Here is a 19026-nt window from a genome sequence, read left to right as displayed (position 1 = left end):
ATTGTTAAGAATCCTAACAAGAAAACCAAAAAACTGAACATTTCTAAACAGTACAATAAGTAATTGACAAGTTTAAAATATGATATTATGACAGTAAAAAAAAAACACACAAAATAAGATTAAAATAAAAAATCACAAAGAAACCCTGAAAAAATAAAAATAAAAAAATAATAAAGAAAATGAAATTTTAAAGGGAAAAAAATGAAGGAAAAGTTAATTTTGGTTTTGACAGGTTTCTTCCATTAAGTGTCACTGTATTACAACTTTTAGTTCTGTGAAGTTCCTGGGCTGTCTGCTGAGATGTTGCTGTCACAGCAATGTAGGCAGGGCCACAGTTGTGGTGGTGGGTAGGGCATGTTGTGAGGGCTTTTTAGCTTTGGCTTTATGGCTTCAGCTTTCTAGCTTTATGGCTCTAGCAATGGTGGTTTCAGGCTTCCAGTCACTCCTCCCCATATCTCAACAGACCTGGGGACCAGACATGGGGCACTTCTGTTCTTCAGGGGAGAGAATAGTTCTGGAGAGCCAGCTGGAGTTTTTGTCTCTACCACTCTCAATACCATGAGGTGAGGGAGGCAGGATCTGGGAGACTGGGGGGCTGCACTTCTAGTTTTCTCTGTTTCTGCCGAGTGCAGGCTGCAGACAGATCACGGGAATACTGGCCACAACCACATACTCTGGCTGCTTTGGTAGCTTGGTTTATTTGCCCCTCTTTCTCATTGCTCCTCCCAGAAGAAGGAGACCCAGTCACTCTGGGTTCCCCTCTCTGTACCCCTCAGACATAATCCAAACAGCCTGAGCTTCCCTCCTCCCCACAGCAGACCATGAATGTGTTTTATCTTCCACCCTCCTTTTACACCATCCCACCTTTACTCCATTCAGTGATGGATCTTTCAGAAGTACATGTGAGCTCAGATGGAGTTCCATCGCTGTGTTATAGTTGTTCAACTTGTGGAAATTTCAAGGGCGGGGGGGGGGGGGGAGTTCAGCAGTGTCTCTCACACAGCCATCATTCCAACCAAGACTTTATTATAGACACTTTTTTCTTTTCCCAGTGAGAAGAGGGGAAATAGAGACAGACTCCTGCTTGTGCCCCAGCCAGGATCCATCCAGTAATCCCCATCTGGGGCCGTGCTCGCAACTGAGCTATTTTTAGCACCTGATGCAAGGCTTCAGTGATCCATCCTCAGTGCCTGGGGCCATAGCACTCAAAACAGTCAAGCCATAGCTGGAGGAAGGGAAGAGAGAGAGAGAGAGGAGTGGGAGGGGTGGAAAAGCAGGTGATCACTTCTCTTGTGTGCCCTGCCTGGGAATCCAACCTGGGGCGTTTACACGCCAGACTGACACTACCACTGACCCATCTGGACAGAGCTATTATACACACTTAAATTACTGCATTAAATCTTAACTCCTCAGTGCATGGAATCTAATTTTCTATTACATACAATTTTAAATTTTTAAACAGTTTTTGAAATATAAACATTTGTTACTCAAGAACATAGATAATTGCTCAACTTTAGTAACATAACATCAATAAATACAATTATTCTTAACTAAAGTTCTATGACTATAAATTTTAAATATTTTTAATTGCCATTGATTTCAAAGGACAGAAAATAGTGAATAAGAAAGATTTAATAAGAGACAAAAATAATACCAAAATTATGCAAACGTGAGCAGACATCCTAACAAATGATGATGCTGAGTAGTTTTATATTGTCTGTTGCCATGTGTTTCAAAATTGTGGGCTGTTTTTGCTGATCCCAGTATGTCCATCAGCTCCTACCTACCAAGAAATAGTCAAAGTATAACTTTTTCTTCTTAACCTTGAAACTCCAAAATTGCTTCTCAGCAGAGTAAGGAGGATGTTCAGTTGCTTTGCTTATTTCTAAGCAAAAATTTATATATATATATATATATATATATATTGTGTGTGTGTGTGTGTGTGTGTGTGTGTGTTAGACAGGAGTGTGTCTTCCATTATCTTGAAACTTTTGGTCTTAGTATTTTTTCATACATTTACAAAAATGAAAGGTTGTTTACATTCACAGTGAGTTCAGAACACTTTAAAAGGAGAGGGTTGGTATTTTATATTTAAATATTTAGAATGTAAAAGGACTCTAAAGTTTAGTATTTTTTAAAACTTTAATTTGCAGACTTATTATGAGATATAACTTAATTGAATTTATGATATTTTAAGAAATATTTAAGAAGTACTTAGCTTTTTTTTTTAAGATTAAGAACTATACTAAATATTGTACTATATATAATTATGTAAGATGTTACCCTTGAAGGAAGCTGGGTAAAGGTTGCATAAAACTTTACTGTATTTGTAATTTCTATATGTCTGTAATTATTTCAACACTTCATTTAGCCAAAAGGCTGAGAAGCAATACATAATTATTTCAAAGTTGAGTTAATATAAGAACTTTAAAGAGTCACTAGTAAATTTATTTTTATGGAAGATATACAAATTCACCACATGAGGGCACTCAAAGAATGTCTAAGAAACATACACTTGAACAGCAATTTAGTTTCTCGTTAATGTGCTATTTCTATTATGTACAGTTAAATTTTCAAGATGCTCTTCATTAATATGACCCCCTTCCTGTCCCTGTTTAGGTAACCGGTGTTGTAGGAAGAGCAGAACTTTTGTCATCTATCTTTTTTCTAGCTGCATTTTTGTCATATACCAAATCAAAAGGACCGAACAATTCCATAGGTAAAAGTCTTAACGTTTAATTTTTCTTTCTATAGCTGTAAATTTGATTAGGTAATCTTCATCTACTTCAGTGTTGCTTATAAAACGTATGCCACACTTGGGATTTATCGTTATATATTGTACTACTTTAGCATATATCAAGTATGCCACATTGTCAATATTAAAATTTCTTGCGTGCAGTTTATGTTTTATCATGACTTAACAGATTTTATATTATTTAATTTTTTAAAAATTACTCTAGGATATTAGAGTTTTAGGGTCATTATTCCATTTGCTATTACATGTAAATGATACAAGTACCAATATTTTTAGTTGTCTTTTTGTAAATAACAGCCCTGAAGGCTGTGAATTATATTATTAGGCAAAGTAAAAAGCCTTTTACAGAGTGTAACTTTTATTATTTGTTTATCATAGTTCACCTATTTATTGAGTCCCTGCCATGTGTCTTACTCTGAAAACTGCTTTGTATATATTAGCTCATTACTGCTGATGATACCTGGCATTGTCAGAAAACGAGTTCCCAGCAATAAAAATGGCTATTTACGAGCATGGACAGAGTGGGCATGAAAGAGGCCTCACCTAATAGCCTTAATCTCTATTTGATTGATTTTAAAGTTTAACTCTTGAGTTTTTCCCCTTCATTCTTGGGCAATTTTTTGTCAGTATAGACCCAAGATGCCCATGATAAGCCTGACTTTGTGTGTAATGAAACTAAAACTAAGATTCAAGAGATGTGATTTAAAGTAACTGAGTGTCTTCTCAGATTTGTAATACAAATAGGTTTGACCCTTGCTGCTATGAACTTGCCTTCTTAAAACAGTCGGAATAGCAATATAGCATAGAGATTAAGAACATGGACTCTAGAGTCTGATTTCACATTCCAAATCCACCATTTGCTACTTCCATTTACTTCTTTGGACAGATTACTTAACCTCTCTGTGCCTTAGTTTCTTTATCTATAAAATGTAGGTGATAAGTAACCTTTTCTACGTGTTGTGAGGATTAGAGTGATGCCGGATGGCACTTAGGGAGGCCAAGGGAAGCATCAACACAATACCAGGGTTCGGGTTCTTGTCATCACCCAGGAAAGGATTTGAGAGTTTGACAGAAAGATTTAGCAAAGTGCAGTAAATTGATTAAAGCGATAATATGTACTCAAGTGACACCGAACAGCCTTGGATAACAAGACACCCCAGTGGAGTCTAGGTGGAAAGGTTTTCATTAAATGTGGTTGGGCCCTGGCTGGTTTCCTCTGTGACAGAGCATCAGCCTGGCATGTGGATATCCCAGGTTCAATTCCTGTTCAGGGCACACAGGAGAAGCAACCATCGGCTTCTCCACTCCATCCCTCTCCCTTCTTTCTCTCTCTCTCTCTCTCTCTCTCTCTCTTCCACTCCCCTCCCCTTCCATCCCACAGCCATGGCCCGATCGGTTTGAGTGACTTGACCTCAGGCGCTGAAGATGGCTTCCTGGCCTCTACCTCAGGCTTAAAAAAAAAGTCACTTGGTTGCTGAGCAACCGAGCAATGCCCCGGAACATAGCAATCACACCCTAGTGGGCTTGCCCAGTGGATCCTGGTCGGGGCACTTGTAGGAGTCTGTCTGCCTCCCCTCCTCACTAAAAAAAAAAATTTAACAAAATAAAAATTAATGTCAGTGCCCTGGCCGGATAGCTCGGTTAGAGCATCATCTGGAAGCACGGGGATTGCCAGTTCGATCCCCGGTAAGGGCACATACAGGATGGATCAGTGTTCCTGTCTTTCTCTCACTCTCTCCCTTCCTCTCTCTCTAAAGTTAATGAAAAAAAATTAAAAATAAATAAAAATAAAAAACTAAATGTCAAGGAGGGGGTAGGGTGGTCCTTGGTTTCTGACACTGGTGTGGTGACTGCCCATGCCGCTGGTCTTCGTCCCTTCTCTCCAGGTAGTGACTTCTTTTTTGGTCCTTCTGAACTGTCATAGTGGTATGGGGAGTGGGGGGGCCTCAAAACCGTAATGCAGATTTATTAAAAAGATATTATAATGGCCCTGTTGGTCACTTTTAGCTCAGTGTAGGCATGAAATTTGGTTGAAACTAGTTTTGTTTGTCTTAATTACAGGAAATTGAGGAGGGATAGCAGGGAAACAAGTGGTTAACAAAGGTCAAACCTATGATGTTTCAGACAGTATGGGAAAGGGGAAGGATTGACCTTGAGGCCTTTGTTCCCTATTCTAAATTTTACCTCAAGATGAGTTAAGCATGTTAAAGCATTTGAATCAGTACATGGTTTATAGTAAACAGTGTGACTATTTTTCCTATTGGCCTTTTATGCAGTGAGAGGTAGTTCAGGAACTAATATGAAATTACTTAAGCAAAACATGAATGATAAAGTTAGAAAATACTATTACCAAGATTATGATCAGGTACCTGCCTTCTTCTTTAACTGTATCTCCTGCCATTTTTTTCCTCGCTAGCTTCGCTATAGCCAGATAGACCTTTCTCTTCCTCAAACAGGAATATACTTGCTGTTCCCTCTTTTTAAAAATTTTCTTTCCTTAGATCTTCACATAATTGTCTATATCACATAGTTGTTTATATCATTAGGCCTGTCAGCTCAGTGATTTCCCTCTTAGGGAAATCTTTCCTATCTTAACTAAAATAGCCTTTCACTTTATTATATTTTGTATTCCTCATAATTTTACTTGGTTTTTTTAATGGTTTTATATTTTTTTTTTCTTTCTGAAGTGAGAAGCAGGAAGTCAGAGAGACAGACTCCCGCATGCACCTGACCGGGATCCACCCAGCATGTCCACCATGGGGCAATGCTCTGCCCATCTGGGGTGTTGCTTCCTTGCAACCAGAGCCATTCTAGCACCTGACGCAGAGGCCACAGAGCCATCCTCAGTGCCTGAGCCAACCTTGGTCCAATGGAGCCTTGGCTGCGGAAGGGGAAGAAAGAGATAGAGAGAAAGGAGAGAGGAAGGGTGGAGAAGCAGATGGGCGCTTCTCCTGTGTGCCCTGACCAGAATCTTTTTTTTTTTTTTTTGTACTTTATTTTATTTTATTTATTTATTTATTTATTGTATTTTTCAAAGTTGGAAACAGGGAGGCAGACAGACTCCCGAATGCGCCCGACCTGGATCCACCCGGCACGGCACGCCCACTAGGAGGCGATGCTCTGCCCATCTGGGGCATGGCTCTGTTGCAACCAGAGCCATTCTAGTGCCTGAGGCAGAGGCCACAGAGCCATCATCAGTGCCCAGGCCAATTTTGCTCCAAGGGAGCCTTGGCTGCAGGAAGGAAAGAGAGAGACAGAGAGGAAGGAGAGGGGGAGAGGTGGAGAAGCAGATGGGTGCTTCTCCTGTGTGCCCTGGCCAGGAATCAAACCCGGGACTCCTGCACACCAGGCCGACGCTCTACCACTGAGCCAACTGGCCAGGGCCCTGACCGGGAATCTTTGCCCGGGACTTCCACAGGCCAGGCCAATGCTCTACCTCTATGCCAACCGGCCATGGCCAATGGTTTTCTATTCTTTATAACTCCAGTATCTTCCCTTTCTTCCTTTAGAATTATTTGTTTTAAATTATTGGTCCGTCACTTCAAGTAATTCTGATTTAGTAGTATATGTTGTTATGTTTGTGCTCTCTCTTTGTGACTATTGTACCCTTTAGTTATCTACTTATTTTTGGCTGTGAGCTCAAGCCACGTGATCTCCTAAAGTTATTGATCACTCCGCCTCTGACTGTTAAGGAGAAAGACCAGGGCCACTCTCTGTCCACCCTGTGATTCATTAATAAAATCCAGGATGGGGAGCTCCAGGTTCTTCAGGGCCACTGTTGATCTCTGTTGTTGTTACCATTCTACAAAACACCTCATCTGGTCCCTTAAAAAGAATCCGCAGGCCCTTACCAGGTGGCTGAGTGGATTAAACATTGTCCCAGTACATCTAGATCATGGGTTCGATCTAAGGACAGGGCACATACGAGAAGCAATCAGTAAGTGCACAGGTAAATGGAGCAACTAAGTGGAACAGTGAGTTGAGGCATCTCTCTCTCTCTCTCTCTCTCTCTCTCTCAGGTCTATGGAAAAAGTTTTTTAAAAGAATCAGAATTGAGTGTCCTGGCCAGTTGTCTTAATGGTAGAGCATTGGCCTAGCATGTGGAAGTTCCAGGTTTGATTCCCAGCCAGGGAACGTGCCCATCTGCTTCTCCACCCTTTCCCCTCTCCTTTCTTTCTATCTCTCTCTTCCCCTCCTGCTGCCGAGGCTCCATGGGAGCAAAGTGTGCCCCGGGCACTGAGGATGGCTCCATAGCCTCCACCTCAGGCACCGGAATGGCTCTGTTCATAGTGGAACAACGCCCAGATGGGCCGAGCATCACCCCCTGGTTGGTTGGCATGCCCAGTGGATCCCGGTCAGGCGCATGCGGGAGTCTATGTGTCTGCTATCCCCCCACTTCTAACTTCAGAAAAATACATAAAATAAAAATAAATAAAAATTTAAAAAGAGGATCAGAATTGAGAAGAAGCTGGTAGATCTACCATTCTTCTGTATTTAGATGGGAGGTTTGTGGAAGTGACTGCCTAAGGGTGGCTGGTGAGTTTGCACTTTTTAAAATAAACCTACCCTTTTACTTTTCTGTTTTAGATGCAGTCCCTCATAACAGCCTACAAACACAAGATAATTTTCAGTTCTCAAGGTTGTTTTTTGAGGATTGGTTTTGTTACTGTGTTTTTGTTTTGTTATCTTAGAAGCCATAGTTCTCGTCACTTAATCTATTTTTTTTTTTTTTGTATTTTCCTGAAGCTGGAAATGGGGAGAGACAGTCAGACAGACTCCCGCATGCGCCCGACCGAGATCCACCCGGCACGCCCACCAGGGGGCAACGCTCTGCCCACCAGGGGGCGATGCTCTGCCCCTCCAGGGCGTCGCTCTGTCGCGGCCAGAGCCACTCTAGCGCCTGAGGCAGAGGCCAAGGAGCCATTCCCAGCGCCCGGGCCATCTTTGCTCCAATGGAGCCTTGGCTGCGGGAGGGGAAGAGAGAGACAGAGAGGAAGGGGGGGAGGAGAAGCAAATGGGCGCTTCTCCTGTGTGCCCTGGCCGGGAATCGAACCTGGGTCCCCCACACGCCAGGCCGATGCTCTACCGCTGAGCCAACCAGCCAGGGCCAACTTAATCTTTTTCTAGGGATGATTTTTATGGAAGTGGCCAACAAGTCCACAGGTTATGCTTAGTTCACCACTTGACCAAAACAAAAACCAAATCACATTGCTTCCTATCCCTTCAGCCTACATTACTCAGAAGGTTCGTTTCTAACCTGAAAAAACATAATTTACATTTTTCTTTTGTGCAACATTCATAAAGTTAGATAACTTTCTCTCATTTTTTATCTCCATTTCCTAGAATGGTTCCTGGTAAACAGTAGGTGTTAAGTATATAAAGGTACTTATTTAGGAAATATTCGAGTGAATGCATATAATGTATTTTACATTCTAATTGAAAAGATGCCAAAACCTGTTTTGTACCTCTTTCTTTCTCTCTCTCTCCTTTTAACCCCTGTAATACTTCCTTACTCCACATTATATAATTTTACACTTGAGACTACAAAGAATTGTGCCATTATCTTTGTATTTTCCATTTCTGTCTAGTGTATGTTGTAGTATGCAAAGATTTTTATTTTTCACTTTATTTAATCACTTTATTATTTAATCACTTTATAACTCTCTTATTTGTATCCCATACCCTTTTTATAAGCAGGATACATACCAGGGCCTTTGCACATACTTTTCCAATACTTACAAGTTTCTGCCTATCGGTAGCACCACTCACCTTCCCCACTCCTTTTAATTTTCTTTCACTTTCTTCTTTTTTTCTATAACATTTAGGTCACCATTTGACAAAATATATCTTTACTTGTTTATTTGATTGTTATCAAGGCTCCTTCACAAAATGTACTAGATACTTAAAATAACTATTTGAATGCATTTGAATATTTGAAAGCTGAAAGTTGTATCTTTACACATTTGATACTTGTAATTTTTTTTTAAAGTGTTGTTAACTTATTTAGAAGTTACTTGTTTTGGACAGAGTCACACATGGTAATTTTAGCCACAGTTGTCTGATTATAAAATTTAAAGTGTATCTGTTCATTCTGTTCATACAGTAACTTAGTCACCAAAAGTTAAAGAACCAAAGTGACTGGTTTCAGTAAAGGTTTTGCCTTTATTAGAGCTATGAGTTGCTGAGACTGAATCCAAAATTATGGAGGGCAACTGTTTGCTTTCTCTTAGTTGGAATGGAAATACAAATTAGTAAAAAACCTGAATTTCATCTTAGAAGAACCAAGCTAAAGTTATTGTCTCCTTATCATGCATCACTTTTTAAAACCTCCAAAATTCTTTCCTTATCTTAAAAATGGGCATGATCGTACATGTTCTCTATGCTATAGTGTGATTTTCGAGATCCAATGAAATGACATGTGTTAAACTGGTCTTATAAATTGTTTAATACATTTTTAAAATACCTGTTTTCAAGGCTCTAATTTCCCTCTAATTTTTAATACATGTATCTGATCATACTATACTCTTATGTCAGTGGTCGGCAAACTGCAGCTCGCGAGCCACATGCAGCTCTTTGGCCCCTTGAGTATGGCTCTTCCACAAAATACCACATGCAGGCACTACCTCGATAAGGAATCTACCTATCTATATAGTTTAAGTTTTAAAAATGTGGCTCTCAAAAGAAATTTCAATTATACTGTTGATATTTGGCTCTGTTGACTAATGAGTTTGCCGACCACTGCTCTATGTCATTCCCTCCCCTACTTTATGCATACATGCCGCTTTTCCAGTGTTTCCATTCATAGTCCAAATTTAAGTTAACTTGTTTTGTAAAGAATCACCTACTGATTTCTTTCCTTTATGAATTACTTGTTGAGTTTAGCATGGTCCTTCAGCCGTGGTACAATCTGTTACATCAGTATTAATGGTTCTGACCTAACTAAGAATATGACATTATTTTGAGGAAGGAATGCTGTTATACTTGCTATCCCGTACGTGTTTTAGGGATAGGAATTTTTTAAGTTGTTTTTTCTTTCAGTAATTGTAGTCAATATAGAGTATACTTTAAAATTAAAAAAAAAATTCAAAATAAATGAGTTTATGTATTAAGCCCAGTGTCAAAAGAAAATATATTAGATATATGAGTTGTGTTCTTATTTCCTCCTAGGTACGTCAATTATTTGAGTTTTTCTTTAATATTTTTAATGAATAAAAACAGGTCACACATAATACTTGCATTTTTTTAAAAACTGGAAAAAAAATGGAGGTCATATTTTCCAATAAGAAAACTGAAGCTCAGAACAGTTGCCCAAAGTCACAAAGCAAGTTAGTATAGATCTGGAATTACTCTCACAAGTCATTTTTCTTAATTAAATTACTACTAAGGAGTAGAACTTCGCATAAGTTGATGTGTAGTAGGTTTTTCATTTACATAGAACTTGGAAATATTCTTTTGTGAATTTTTAAAAGAATAGTATTGATTTAAATGTTTATTGTTGTGCTGGCCAGTTGGCTCAGCAGCAGAGTGTCAACCCATCATGTGGAAGTCCCAGGTTTGATTCCCAATCAGGGCACACAGATTCCATCTGCTTCTCCATCCCTTCCCCCTTCTCTCTCTCTCTCTCTCTCTCTCTCCCTCTCCTTCTCTCCCTCTCTCCCTCTCTCCCTCTCTCCCTTTCCTTCCTTCTCTGCCTCCTGCAGCCATGACTCCTGTGGTTTAAGCAAGTTGGCCCTAAGCACTGAGGATGGCTCCATGGCCTTGCCTCAGGCACTAAAATAGCTCAGTTGCTGAGCAATAGAGCAGCAGTCCCAGATGGGCAGAGTAATGCCCTTAGGGGGCTTGCCAGGTGGTTCCTGTTCAGGGCGCATGCGGGAGTCTGTTTCTTGGCCTCCCCACATCTCACTTAAAAAAAAAAAAAAGTTTATTGTTAACCTGTTTCAGTTTTTAGTGTTTTTTAGTCAAAATGGTACTCTATCTGGCCTATTAGTTTTCAGTTTCAAGTTTTATATAAATGAAGTATATTGTTATCTGTATGCTAAATTTAGGTATGTTTTTATTTCATATTGATAGTTCATTAATTATGACACTCAAATCTTATGTTTCTCTTCTCCCTATTGGCCACCCTACATTTGTTTTAAAAGTTCATACTTGGTTAGATAATCTTTATCTCCACAAAAATTTTTTAGTTTAAATCAGCGATTTTCAACCAGTGTGCTATAAGAATTTTTAAAATACACAATACTCTTTTCCCTTCGATTGCCAAGTAAAAAAAATGATGACAGCCAACATAAATAGCCATTCAGTATGAATGAATCAAAATTATATCTATTTTTTGGTCAGGTCAGCAAAAATATATATTTTGGTGTGCCTTAGAATTTTATTAATTAGTTGATGTGTGCCATTAGATAAAAAAAGATTGAAAATCACTGGTTTTAATTATACATCTTGATGTTCTGTTTTGAATCTATAAAGTATAAATTACTTGAAATATTTAAATATATTTTAAAATGTAAAGTGAATGAGAAATAGCCCAAATGTGAATGTAAAACCACAAAGTTTTTCAGTAATGTGTAATAGTTGTCTAGCTTAAAATATCTTTTTGTGGTATTATAAAATTATTTTGTGTAGCTTTATATTTTTCTGTCCTTAAATTGCAGTGTGGACTCCAATCGCATTGACAGTGTTTTTAGTGGCTGTCGCAACATTGTGTAAAGAGCAAGGAATAACAGTTGTGGGAATTTGCTGTGTGTATGAAGTATTTATTGCACAGAGGGTAAGAAGAAATATAAATTTTTGTTGCTATCTTTTATCCTATTTGAATCTGATTCTAATAAATATTTTCTAAATGTACTATTATGTACATGTCTGATTTCTAGTAATACCAGAGATTTTCACAAAATTCACATTTTTTTTCACACCCACTGAAAATTACCATTTTATAATACCTTCAGTTTTTGTTTTTTTTTAAGATTATATTTATTGATTTTATAGAGGGAAGAAAGGTGGAGTGAGAAGTATCAACTCATAGTTGCTTCATTTTAGTTGTTCATTGCTTGTTTGTTGCAAGTGCCTTGACCCGGCAAGCCCAGGGTTTCGAACCAGCGACCTTAGCATTCCGGGTCGATGTGCTATCCTCTCTACCACCACAGATCAGGCATAACTCCAGCTTTTTAAAGGCTGCTTTTTAAGTTTCAATAATGGAATTGTTAGGCAATATGGAATACTTTACAACATAAAGATTATTGAGCTCATTTTACTCATTATTAGTTGCACAAACTGTTACATATTGATTTTATAATTATAGTCAAATTCTATTTAATCTTATGTTTAGAAAGTACTACATTGTTGAAAACATTGTAGTATGTGGTTAATTGCTTAAAACTTTTTTCTCTTCCAGTATACTTTGCCATTATTATGTACTACTGCTGGACAGTTTCTCCGTGGAAAGAGTAGTATTCCATTTTCTATGCTGCAGACATTAATAAAACTCATTGTTTTGATGTTCAGTACACTATTACTGGTTGTGATTAGAGTCCAGGTTATTCAGTCCCAACTTCCAGTATTCACCAGGTATGAATTTTATTTTTGTTGATGTTGTTTTTCCATCCTTTCAAAATTAACTTTGGATATTGTTTTCATGTCTTGAGTTCTGTTTGAGCTTTTTTTTATGTGCTCTATATCTCTACATGTTCTGGTGCTTTCATGTTCTTATCTACTAATTTTACCTGTGTCATTGTTGGTCAGTTTAGATTGAATAATTTTTCTTCTTATGGATTATATTTTTCTGCTTCTTCCCATGCCTGGTAATTTTTTAATAGGTGCCATATATGAATTTTACCTTAATGTATTCCTATAAATAGTTTAAACTTTGTTCTGGGATACATTTATATATAAAAATTGTTTCATCTTCAAGCCTTGCGTTTAAGCTTTGTTTTGTGAGATCATAGTAGCATTTTGATCAGCTGATTTTGCTCCACTTCTGACACGAGACCCTTCTGACTACCCAATGTACTGAATTATGAGGATTTCCACTCTGGCTGCTGAGGAACTATTCCTAGCTCTGTATATTTGGGAATTTTTGTCTAATCCTTTCAAGAGGATCTTTTCTGATTGTATTAGTTTTCCTCGAGCTGCTATAACAGATCACCAGAATGTGGGTGATGTAAAGCATCAGAAGTTTGCTCTCACCAGCTAGAAGCCAGAAGTCTAAATTGAGGGTGTCAGGCATGGTTCTTTCCTTCTGCAGGCTCTGAGGAAGGATCTGTTCTGAAACCTTTTGCAAGCGTGTGGTGGTTGTTGCAGTCTCTTGGTTATTGGAAGGCATGTTGCTGCATCACTTCAGTCTGCTTCATCTTGACTTGGCCTTCTTCCCTGTGTGTTTCTCTGTATTCCATCCTCAGTGTATATAACAATATCAGACACTGGATTTATGGCCCAGTTTTATCCATTATGATCTTGTGTTAACTAATTGCACTGGCAAAGATCCTATTTCCAAATAGGTTACCTTTGGGGTGCTGGGTAGATGTGATTTTGGGGGAGTCATGATTCAACCCACTATACTGACCTTGAGTATTTCCTCACATAGCACACTGACCAGTTCTCATCAGCACAGAAAACTGGAGAGAGACCCCCCTCAATGGATCCCCTGAGTTTTCTTTCTCAGCAGATTTCTTCTTGATATTCTGCCCATGAACCCTAGCCCCCTGAGCTCTGCCTGGGTTCTTTCTCGCAGCTCCATACACTAAAAACTTTGTGTAGATACTAAACTCTCCAAATAGTCCAAATAGGGCTGTTCTTCCTCTCTCAGATATTAATGTCCTTTGCTTGATGCTCAGTGTGTTCAAAACAAAAATAAAAATAAGAAAAGCTTTATATATCTTGTCCAGTTTGTAGTTGTTGAAAGCTAGAAGCAAAATTTATAGTGTATTTTAATAATCGATGTATATCGATTTTTCCTGATCTAACATTTAGCATTTTTTCCATTATACCTTACTTGCCTAAAATTTATTTTTTTATTTTATTTTTTTTTATTTTTTTTAAATTTTTATTTATTCATTTTAGAGAAGAGAGAGAGAGAGAAAGAAAGGGGGGGAGGAGCAGGAAGCATCAACCTCCATATATGCCTTGACCGGGCAGGCCCAGGGTTTTGAACCGGCAACCTCAGCGTTCCAGGTCGACGCTTTATCCACTGTGCCACCACAGGTCAGGCGAGCCTAAAATTTAAATGAATTTTTTTATTAGTTTCCTATTCAGTTTTATTTCAGTGACTGACATTGTTAGCAAGAATATTTCTTTTTTTAACAAAAGGCCAAAATGTCATTCATGTTGCTATCCATAATAGTGCGTTGCTGGTTAGAATAAATATCACTCTGATAATTTTATGTCCAACACTATCTTTGTGATTTTTTAATATTCTATTGTTACTCCATAAAGTAAATTGTAATATGATTTGATTTATTTTGACATGTACCCTTTCTCTGTAGTTTAATTATTTAATCAGCTATCCTAAATAAATTGTTAATTGTATGTAATAAATGAACTCTTAATTTTACATTATAGGAAATAAAGCTTTGTATTTAGTTTGGTTATTTTGAGACTTCAAGTCCTGATTCTCAGGATTTATTATTTTTCATATATGTAGATATTTAAATATGAAAAAAAAATTAAATGACATATTTGTTAAAATAATATTTACTTTTTCTCAGTCATTTAATATTTTTAAAAATGCCAAATAGAGCGTCGACCTGGAACACAAAGGTTCCAGGTTCAAAACCCTGAGGTCGCCAGCTTGAGCATGGTATCATTGACATGATCCCATGTCACTGTCTTGAGCCCAAAGATCTCTGGCTTGAGCAAGGCGTCACTGTCTTGTCTGGAGTCCCCTGGTCAAAGCACGTATGAGAAGCAATCAATAAATAACTAAAGTGACACACTAAAAGTCAATTCTTCTCATCTCTCAGCAATCACTGAACAACTAAAATAAAGCAACTACAAGTTGATGCTTCTCATCTCTACCTTCTCTCTCTCTCTCTCTCTCTCTCTTTCTCTCTCTTTCTCACACAACCCACGCATGCACACACACACACACTATAAAATATAAAAAATAAGACCAATTCAAATAAGTGGTAGAAGTTGATGTCTCATTGACTTTCTCATTTTAAACTGAGAAACTGGGTTTTTTTCTTTATTTTATTAAGTGAGAAGCAGGGAGGCAGACAGATAGGCTTCCGTGTGTACCAGAACAGGGATCCACCCAGCAAGCCTCCTACCCTACTGGGTGATGCTCTGCCCATCTGGGGCTGCTGCTCCATCGCTCAGCAAGGAAAGCTATTCTAGCGCCTGAGGCAAGGCCATGGAGCCATCCTCTGTCAGAGGCCCAACTTGCTCAAACCATTTGAGCCACGGCTGCAGGAGCAGAAGAGAGGGGGACAGTCGAGATGCAGATTGTGGCTTCTCCTATGTACCCTAACTGGCATTCAAACCTAGGACTTCGAAACGCCAGGCTGTCGCTCCACCACTTAGCCAACCAGCCAGGGCCAAGAAATTGGTTTTGAAAGGACTATATGTTAATATAGTCAGTACAATTTTAGAACATAGCATAAAGAAATAAAAGTGAAGTTATTCTTTTGAACTGCACTTTTAAAAATGATTTTATTTAGTTTTCTATAAACAGGCTAAATTAATGAAATGTACATTAAATCTATTATGGCCTGCAGAAATATAAACTGTAATATAAGTTTATATTAACATATACTAGGGTAAAAAGAAGAACACAAACGAAATGTTACATAGGCCTATACAGTTAGTACTCTGGGCTGGAAATTTGGTTTTTAGCTTTCTGAAGTCTAAACAAAGTGGAAAAGGTCATAGTGATAGATAGTTTCTCTATTAGTGCCAAAAGAAACTTCTCACTAGAAAAACATTGGTTAATATTCTTAGAAGCATTCATACATCACATACAATAATGAATCTTACCCAACTTTTCTTATTAGTGTTAATCAGAAGGTTATCATTTAATAGAAGCACTTATGCAGAGAATCATAATATTATAATATGAATTTCTGAATTCTAATAAAATAACAGATAACCTGCTTGCCTTTCTGTCAGTTCTTCCTAACTACCACTCCTTTCAAGTAGACATTTTATGAAGATTACTTTAAACTTTGGCAGGAATCTGAAGTATTCATAAAATATTTGTCTTTTCAACAAGACTACATATAAAATATTACTTTTATTACTGTTCAGTGTTTCAGTTATAAATTTGATGTTTAGAAAGTGGTTTAGTTTGAATAACATTTCTTTTTATTCTTTACACAGATTTGATAACCCAGCTGCTGTAAGCCCAACTCCTACAAGGCAGCTAACTTTTAACTACCTCCTTCCTGTGAATGCTTGGCTTCTGTTAAATCCTTCTGAGCTCTGCTGTGATTGGACCATGGGAACAATACCACTTATAGAGTCATTTCTAGATATTCGCAATGTTGCCACATTTACTTTCTTTTGTCTTTTGGGGGCTTTGGGAGTATTCAGTCTCAGATATCCTGGTGATTCCTCCAAAACTGTTTTAATGGTAAGAAACTGTCTTCATTTTTCAGATGATACTATATTCCATTGATTAATTAAGAGATTGCCTTTAATTCATCAAAAGGTTTTTGTTGTTGTTTTTAGTGAGAGACAGACAGGAAGGGAGGAAGGGAGAGAGGTGAGAAGAATCAACTCATAGTTGTGTCACTTTAGTTCATTGATTGCTTTATCATATGTGCCTTGACCAGGGGGCTTTAGCTGAGTTAGTGATCCCCTGAGCAAGACAGTGACCGTTGGCTTTAATCCACTGCCTTTGGGTTTAAGCCAACAACTGTGGGATCATGTTATTGATTCTACACTCAAACCAGTGACCTCATGCTCAAGTTGGATAAGCCTGCGCTCAAGCCAGTGGCCTCCGGTTTTCTGTCCTGGGACCTCAGAATTCCAAGTCGACTTTTAATCCGCTGTGCCACCACTGGTCAGGCTCAAAAGCATCTTTCTAAAAACAGAATCAGTCTTCAGGTATATACATTGGTAGGATACTGAGTAGTATCATGGTAGTATTTTTTTTTCAGATTCAGTATTGCCTCAGTAGAAAATCATTAATTTGTGATTCATGGAGAAAGTATTAATAACACATTCTTTCCTCTCAAATTTAGGAAGCTGAAGGAACAAATTATTTATTCAGTTAGGTACTATGAAACAAATTAGTGTAACAAAATATGGAAGTATATGTCCATAGAAACAGATGTGCTAATGAAAGCTAACTTATTTTCTTCCACAGATTATGTGTGCTAGTTATTTGTGTCCTACCTTTTTAATGGCTTTATATCCTGGAAACCATATACCATCCCATTTTTAAAATTAAAAAACAAAAACCATTTTTGAGATTTTTAATTTTAATTAGAATTTCTTAGAGGTCGTAGAATAAAAGACTAAAAGACGATTGATTTAAAGGGAAGCAGTTTTAATCTTAAATGTTTACTAGCTTACTACTTAAATTTGTTACTGTTAAATGTATATAATCATCAGAATATTATGCAGAGTAATGCTGAGGTATAATTACTACCTTTAGTAATCTGGTCTTGTCTGAAGCACACCTTATCAATTTCCAATATGATGTGGTTACTTAAAATAGTAATATATTCAATAAAAACTGGCGTGCTTAGCTATTTTATCACTTTATGGGTTTTGTTGAAACCTATTAACATCTTTTTTGTCAGTTTACCACGTGAGCATTAGTGCATGTATAAAACTTATCAGTATCGTATTTTAGATAGATTTTGAAAAAATACTTTTAATTTAATTGGATGAGCTTTAATTATAAGTTCTAACATTCAAGACTTCATCTCACCTTGTTGACATTTTTGTTATTATCCCTAAGTTGCACGCTTTATGTTTAAATTAATATTCTTTATGATATTAAAAATGGTTCACCCATACATTTCCAAATTAAATGACAAAATATGTGGATTTGACTCTTTAGTGTTCATATATTTTTAATTTAATAAAATATCTTTTTTTCTTTGTAGGCGCTTTGTTTAATGGCATTACCATTTATTCCTGCATCAAACCTTTTTTTCCCAGTTGGATTTGTTGTTGCTGAGCGAGTCCTGTATGTCCCTAGCATGGGATTCTGTATTTTGGTAGCCCATGGATGGCACAAAATATCAAACAGAAGGTGAATTTAAATATTAGTTTATTTAATGCTTACTAACTATAGAATCAATTGTGATATATTTAAGTATTTAAAATGTTTATTTAGTTCACTTTTATAAGTCATACTTTTATACCTCTCTGTTTTTCATCTTGATAATCTCGTTTTTCTGTAATTCGAGTTAGGAAAGCTTTATAGCACCTACTACATCTGATGTTCTTCATATTTATATAATTTTATTTTACAGCTTGAGACAAACTTTGAGTCAGATGCAATGAAAAAGACATTATTGAGACTAAAATTAAAAATGACCATTGCCACTCCATATGCAATGAACTAAGATATAGTCTTCTTAAGTGAGTCATACTGAGTTTTTAGTATAAGTAAAATACAGGGTGGAGGAGAGTAGGTTTATAGTTCATATGGAAAGTAATATAATAATTAGTAAATAATAATACAAGAATACTGTTTTGTGTACTCACAACTGTACTGTCGTTTGCTGTCATTACTATATTCATAATCACCATGACCTAATTCCCTTAAACTAACAGCTAAGGAATAGAATAGTCAAAACTATATGTATACAAGAAATAGTCATTGTCTTCTCTTTCTCACTTCCAATCACCTTTCAACCCATAGTATTCTGACTTCTTTCTATATCATCTGCTAACATAGATAACAAATTGCTTCCTGGTAGCTAAATTCAGTCAATGCTTTTATTTAAAATTTATTTTCCAGACTGTAAAGATTCTCTTGATTCTTTTTCTCATCTGTTTACTTCTGCTCTCTCCTCTGATTTCTTCTTGCTATGGCTGCTCATTAAATATTATTTCTCAGAGTTTTATTCATAGCTATTTTTCTCACATTGCATGTTCTGCCTGGATGATCTATTTCACCTATGTCTGGAATTTTCACTACGATCTCCCAACCTTTTCCCTTAACTTTAACCCATATTTCCTGTTATAATCAGTACCAGTTTTTTTATGTCTGTTATGTGCCAGATGCCCTAATAGGCCATTTAAATTTGTTTTCTCATTTAATCTTGACACTCATTTCTTAACTCTATTTTGCACACTTTATAATTGAACAT

At 37.2% G+C, this 19026-nt stretch overlaps 1 protein-coding gene across 1 annotated transcript in view; it reads left to right on the top strand.

Moving 5' to 3' along the window:
* TMTC3 (transmembrane O-mannosyltransferase targeting cadherins 3) overlaps positions 1–19026 on the top strand; it is an 89904-nt gene that overhangs the window by 49167 nt on the left and 21711 nt on the right. Inside the window, exons 4-8 of the mRNA XM_066257783.1 lie at positions 2620–2719; positions 11413–11528; positions 12153–12325; positions 16073–16325; positions 17812–17960. Coding sequence (XP_066113880.1) covers positions 2620–2719; positions 11413–11528; positions 12153–12325; positions 16073–16325; positions 17812–17960 — 791 coding nt within the window. The remainder of the gene's footprint in view (positions 1–2619; positions 2720–11412; positions 11529–12152; positions 12326–16072; positions 16326–17811; positions 17961–19026) is intronic.

Source organism: Saccopteryx bilineata, chromosome 2 (assembly GCF_036850765.1).
Source record: "Saccopteryx bilineata isolate mSacBil1 chromosome 2, mSacBil1_pri_phased_curated, whole genome shotgun sequence".
NCBI classification, from domain to species: domain Eukaryota; kingdom Metazoa; phylum Chordata; class Mammalia; order Chiroptera; family Emballonuridae; genus Saccopteryx; species Saccopteryx bilineata.
This window is presented reverse-complemented; position numbering and strand designations above follow the sequence as displayed.